Source organism: Haliotis rubra, unplaced genomic scaffold, assembly GCF_003918875.1.
Source record: "Haliotis rubra isolate DU_JTF1 unplaced genomic scaffold, ASM391887v1 Scf783, whole genome shotgun sequence".
NCBI lineage: Eukaryota > Metazoa > Mollusca > Gastropoda > Lepetellida > Haliotidae > Haliotis > Haliotis rubra.
Genome location: NW_025767505.1, coordinates 490,320 through 496,382, shown reverse-complemented (window position 1 = coordinate 496,382; position 6,063 = coordinate 490,320). Strand labels below are relative to the sequence as shown.

The 6,063-nt window shown below is 38.9% G+C and overlaps 1 protein-coding gene across 1 annotated transcript; it reads left to right on the top strand.

Moving 5' to 3' along the window:
- Window positions 1-330: 330 nt before the first annotated feature.
- LOC124260988 (fibrinogen-like protein 1) lies at window positions 331-942 on the top strand. Its single transcript, XM_046695306.1, has one exon. The coding sequence runs from the start codon at window positions 331-333 to the stop codon at window positions 940-942; it is 612 nt and encodes a 203-aa protein (XP_046551262.1).
- The last annotated feature ends 5,121 nt before the right edge of the window (window positions 943-6,063 follow it).

The window sequence follows — 6,063 nt, the reverse complement described above, 5'->3', positions numbered from 1 at the left end:
GTCTTTCTTCAATTTCTATACGGTATGTCTTGCTGGATTGGCTGTTGCAGACAGTTTGTTTGGTAAACAACAAACAAACACACAAAACAGTGTATGGACTTAACCTAACTTATGTACATCCAGTCCCCAGTTTACCAAATTGATTTTAGCGTAACGGTTTCCGAAATTCCAATACTCTCACTTACAACATCTAACGATAGTCTTCAACAACAACTTTTCTCTTTGGAATGAGGGCCCTTGTTCAATGACGTTCACTACGACCACGTGACTGCTTTCCTATAATTTCCAGATTGCAGTGAGGGGAAGAACTCTGGTCGAACTGGATACAGGATGTCCACAATCCAACCAATCAGATGTCCGCACGCCTTTGAAGCTTTCTGCAGCTTCGAATATGGGGGCACGTACTTCTTGAGGAGGAACCACCCCTTTAGTGACGTCAGCGTCTGTGAAGGAAACATCCTTGAGCCAAACATGGACTGGGACGGTTTCAACTCGACGTTCGGGGACCCCCGATGCGACTATCTCCTTGGTCTTCAACAGCTGTGGTACATCTTACGTCAAGGCGTTTACAACCTGCACGTCTATCTCAAATACTATGAACACCCAACAGACCTGAAGCCCATAATAGCTCGTGTTTATTATTTGCACTTCCGGATAGGCTCTGACTTAGAGGGCTACCCCATCCAGTACAGCTCCTACAAGACTTACAATAATGCAGAGGACGGTCTCATGTTAGGGGCCGACACTCCCACCAAGTTCTGCACTCGTGACCGGGATTGTGGAACTTGTGCTCGGGACAGAGGAGTCGGGTGGTGGTACACGCCTAACTGTACTAACTTTCCCCTGACCGTGAGGAACGGAACAGTTGTATGGCCAATCAACGGAAAGGTCAGGACGCTGAGTTCAGTGTCGATGCTGATCACGCCTCCCAATTACTATTGAGAGAGCAGGGGCGTCGATGTATGATGCCAACAGCAGATTATACACTTGAAAAATATATTGATGTTTTGATTTTTTAATCAATATTACTAGAAGTTATTATTTGAAGTTACCAACTTTGGTATGGTGATGGCAAACCCGGAAACAGAATCGGGATTCGAACTCACGATCGTAAGTTTCTGTCTAAGGGAGGTAACCATGGAACTATGTTCACCAAGGTGAGGTGACCAAACTCATTGCATGTCATGGTACCCCGACTGCGTGGATCGTTTCTCAAAATATCAATCACTGTATTATCTGGTTTAGACTGCGTTTTCTAATAATGTATCAGGTTTCTAACGTTTTCATACGATGCATCTGTTTTTTCACGTTTTATCATCATGTGTCTGTTTTCACACGTTTTCAAATTATGTATCTGTTTTCTCAAGTTTTCATAAAGTTTGTCTGTTTTTTCACGTTTTCTCACCATGTGTCTGTTTTCTGAAGTTTTCTTACCATGTGTCTACGTTTCGCGTTTTCTAACATTGTGTCTGTTTTCTAACATTTTCTAACCATGTGTCTACTTTTCACGATTTTTAGCCATGTATCTGTTTTTATCAGGTTTTCTAACCATGTATCTGTTATGTCACGTTTTAATATCATGTGTCTGTATTTTCACGGTGTATCTGTTTTCTCACTTTTTCTAACAGGGTGTTTCTTTTTCATGCTTTCTAATCATTCGTCTGTTTTCACACGTTTTCTAACATTGTGTCTGTTTTCACACGTTTTCTAACATTGTGTCTGTTTTCTCACGTTTTCTAAGCATGTGCCTTTTTCTCACTTTTTCATAAAGATTGTCTGTTCTCAAGTTTTCTCACCATGTGTCTGTTTTCTCAAATTTTCAAACCCTGTGCCTATTTTTCACGTTTTCAAACCGTGTCTATTTTTCATGCTTTCTGACCATGCATCTGTTTTCTCACTTTTTCTAACCATGCATCTGTTTTCTCACCCTGTATCTGTTTTCTCACGTTTTCTGACCGAATGGCTATTTTCACGTTTTCTAACCATGCGTCTGTGTTTTTCACGTATTCTAACCATGTGCCTGTTTTCTCACTATGTATCTGTTTTCTAACCATGTGCCTTTTTTCTAACCATGCATCTGTTTTCTCACCCTGTATCTGTTTTCTCACGTTTTCTGACCGAATGGCTATTTTCACGTTTTCTAACCATGCGTCTGTGTTTTTCACGTATTCTAACCATGTGCCTGTTTTCTAACCATGCATCTGTTTTCTAACCATGCATCTGTTTTCTCACCATGTATCTGTTTTCTCACGTTTTCTGACCGAATGTCTATTTTCACGTTTTCTAACCATGCGTCTGTGTTTTTCACGTATTCTAACCATGTGCCTGTTTTCTCACTATGTATCTGTTTTCTCCCGTTTTCTAACCATGTGTCGGTTTTTTAACCATGAATCTGTTCTCTCGCGTTTCTAACCATGTGTGTATTTTTCACGTTTTCTAACCATGTGTCTATTTTTCACGTTTTCTAATCATGTATCAGTTTCCTCGCGTCTCCAGCCATGTTTTCACTGGGCTGGAGAGTTTCCTCCATTTTCGAACTCAACATTCTTTGTTTAAGAGTGTCTTGTGACTCCCGTTACCAAATAAAGTGTCTTCATTTTGTTTCCATCTCAAATATAAGCTGATGTCAGAGAGTAATCGGTCTTGATTATCGGAACTGATTCCGGTTTGATATTAAACATTAAGATTGATACTAAACATTCATACAGTGTGTGCTTTCTTTCAACCAATGTTTACTCAGTTTTCCCCAAACCAATCACACAATACCCTTTTTGAAAAGGTTGTTGCTCAACTACTGCAAAAAAAATAAACAAAGACAAAACAAATAAAACTAAACAAATCCCAAAACAAAAATAAAACAATAAACAAGTTCATTCTTTTGTTTTAATTATATACATATAATTTGTATGCTTTAACAAAACAGATTTTTTTAACAAAGATATTAGGATGTTGAAAGCTTAAATAAATATGCTTTGTATCCATAATTTGAACATTTTCTGTAAAACTGTAGCATTAGTTCACAGAACAAGGGAAGATTTTTCTACATTTCTCAGATGAATGGGAACATCATTTTGTCGCAGGCATTATTTTCAGCATATATTTTGTTTATATACCTATCTCCCTGCTCATCTATTATACTCTGAGAGAATCTTCTTCAAACTATCACTCAATATTCACATGATGATCAATCTATAATAAATCACATCCTGCTTATGGACAATTAATCTGCTTGTCTGATATTCCGGTGAGTTGTCCCAAAAATGTAGTTAGCATTGTTATACAAAGAACTAGTATGAAATGATAAGACGGATTCAACACCTGGTGTCCGTCATGCTGATAATCACTTTAGATAAACGCATCACAATCAGTATGACTGACTGAACGTCACCATCAGTATGACTGTACATCACAATCAGTATGACTGACTGTACGTCACCATCAGTATGACTGACTGTACGTCACCATCAGTATGACTGACTGTACATCACCATCAGTATGACAGTACGTCACAATCAGTATGACTGACTGTACATCACCATCAGTATGACTGACTGTACATCACCATCAGTATGACTGACTGTGCGTCACCATCAGTATGACTGACTGTACATCACCATCAGTATGACTGACTGTACGTCACCATCAGTATGACTGACTGTACGTCACCATCAGTATGACTGACTGTACATCACAATCAGTATGACTGTACGTCACCATCAGTATGACTGACTGTACGTCACCATCAGTATGACTGATTGTAATTGACATAACTCTGTATACTACTTCTGCTCATCACACATATACGTTATTTTTAACTGAAACTGATTTGTGCCAGCTGTATTTTTCAACCTGTCCACATACTAGATTTCCATAGAGGAAATAACTAGACATCTGTTCATTGACACAAAGTGATTTACCAGTGCAATAGAAAAACCAAAATCACTAGCCAATGTTTTGGACAAGATTTGTACCCGTAACATATACCACTCACAAGAAGTGAAAGAAGCCCTCATTCTTTCATATTACTTAAGTTGTACTTTGCCTTCACATAAGACTGTATTCTAAGATGCTCGGTGAAAGATCAAAGGCGCAGACAGTACTTTATCAGACGATAATGTACACTTATTGCATGACGTCACACTGTATTGGTGTCAATGCGTCCTTCTAGTCTGCCCCCTTGTAATCGAACGTACCCTTGGTAACCAACGTCACGATGCATGTCAGTTGTCATCGCCTCGTATAGTCTCCTACAGTATACTACTCCGTAGCTTCCCGTTTCTTGGTCTGCAGTTGCATCACTCGGCTAACATCATTGGTGGAAACATTACGTTTATATTTTTCGATGGATATAATACCTAAGTTCAACTCACGCAATGTTTACGTTCCCACAATGAATCCGTGGAATGTCATGTGACTACTCCGCTTCATCTGGATGTACTGATGTAAACTGTTGGTAGTAGAAATGCGACGTTCATATTGCCCCATATGGTTTACGTTAATAACGGATGTTATTAAAATAATTTAGAGAAGATATTTAACCCAAACGTAAACCGTCATCAAACTGTTTATCATTTGTCTTTCTGGTAACGATCGTCTTAACGTAGGAAGGCAGACATGTCAGTTAGAAATTAACAAAGATTGTTAATTTAGGTCACTGACAGTCTCTTTTCTGTTTATTTTCTGCCTTAGATTTATCATCGGTTTATCATTCAGAAAACTGTAGATGCCAAAATATTATAACGTTAAAGCACTCGGACACAAGCGTCCTCGTGCTTTAACTTTTATAGTTCAGGGCGAAAGTGTGCAGTATTACACTATACATGGAAGTAGAGCGAAACTGTATTTCTTAAACAATGTGAAAAATTTGGGTTTTAACTTTTTTTGAGTGGTATATTATCATACGGTTAGAATCTGGTGCAGGATATTGCAATGGTTCAGTTGTAAAGGTTGGCCAATCTGCAGTCATGCTTTATATGGGGTTCTGAGAGCGGAAGTGTGTCTGAAGGTTGTTGGCCTTGCAGCCCTGTTTCATGAAGTGGCGTTGCTTCAACCTCTGCATGTAGCCCAGGTCCTTCACTCGCTGCTGAATCACTGTGCCTGAAACCATCGCAACAGATCTCATCCACACCGTGTCTGGTACACATAAAGACTTAGTGAACATTGTTTTACACAGCTTTTAGCAATATTCCAGCAATATCATGGCAGGGGACACCAGAAATGGGCTTCACACATTGTACCCATGTGGGGAATCAAACCTATGCCTTTAGAGTAACGAGCGCGTGCTTTAACCACTAGGCTACCCCCACCACCCCTGTTACACATAAATATAATACATATAGGTTATTCCAGTCATGTCAACAAAACACATCTGAATAACATCCGGCAGCTGCAGCGTAAGGTTTGATCCTCCAAGAATGTCAGAACTTTCTCGACAGACAAAACGACTGAGATGGGACATTGTTTCCCGTTCAGTGTCTGACATCTCATCTGAAATAACAAGGAACAACACAGTTTTCTTCTCCTATTCATGTCCCTTCAGCGCTTCCGTATATTACACTTCATTGTTTTACAAACGAAATATGTTATTTAAACGGATATTTTGTGCGCGTATGTGGTTTCGTATTTTCAACACCATTCGTGATTATATGAATCAGTGAGTAGATAGATTGATTATTTTGATCCATTTTATGATAAAGTTATGTATAAATTACCATATATAAACAGGGCTCCCTAATATATGAGAGATGGTAAAATAACAACAACTTTATGTTGCTTGCAGTAGAAACCCATAGCATAGCATGCAGTTTTGGAAGTCCCTAATATCAGACGAGTACACTCTTCAAAAAAGAAACAAAAAGAAACGCACAGGTGATTTTAAGAACATTGGTCTCATGTAGCTAGGGCAAAAACAGATATACTATATCTTTCCAAAACGTCATCTGTTTGTGATTGTAATCAACTTCAGCGCCCAAACGCGGCAATTTTAACTTTTTCCCTTGTTTTAACAGCGTGTGAAGAAATATTGTCCAAAACGTCATCAAGAAAACATGCAAAGCAAAATGC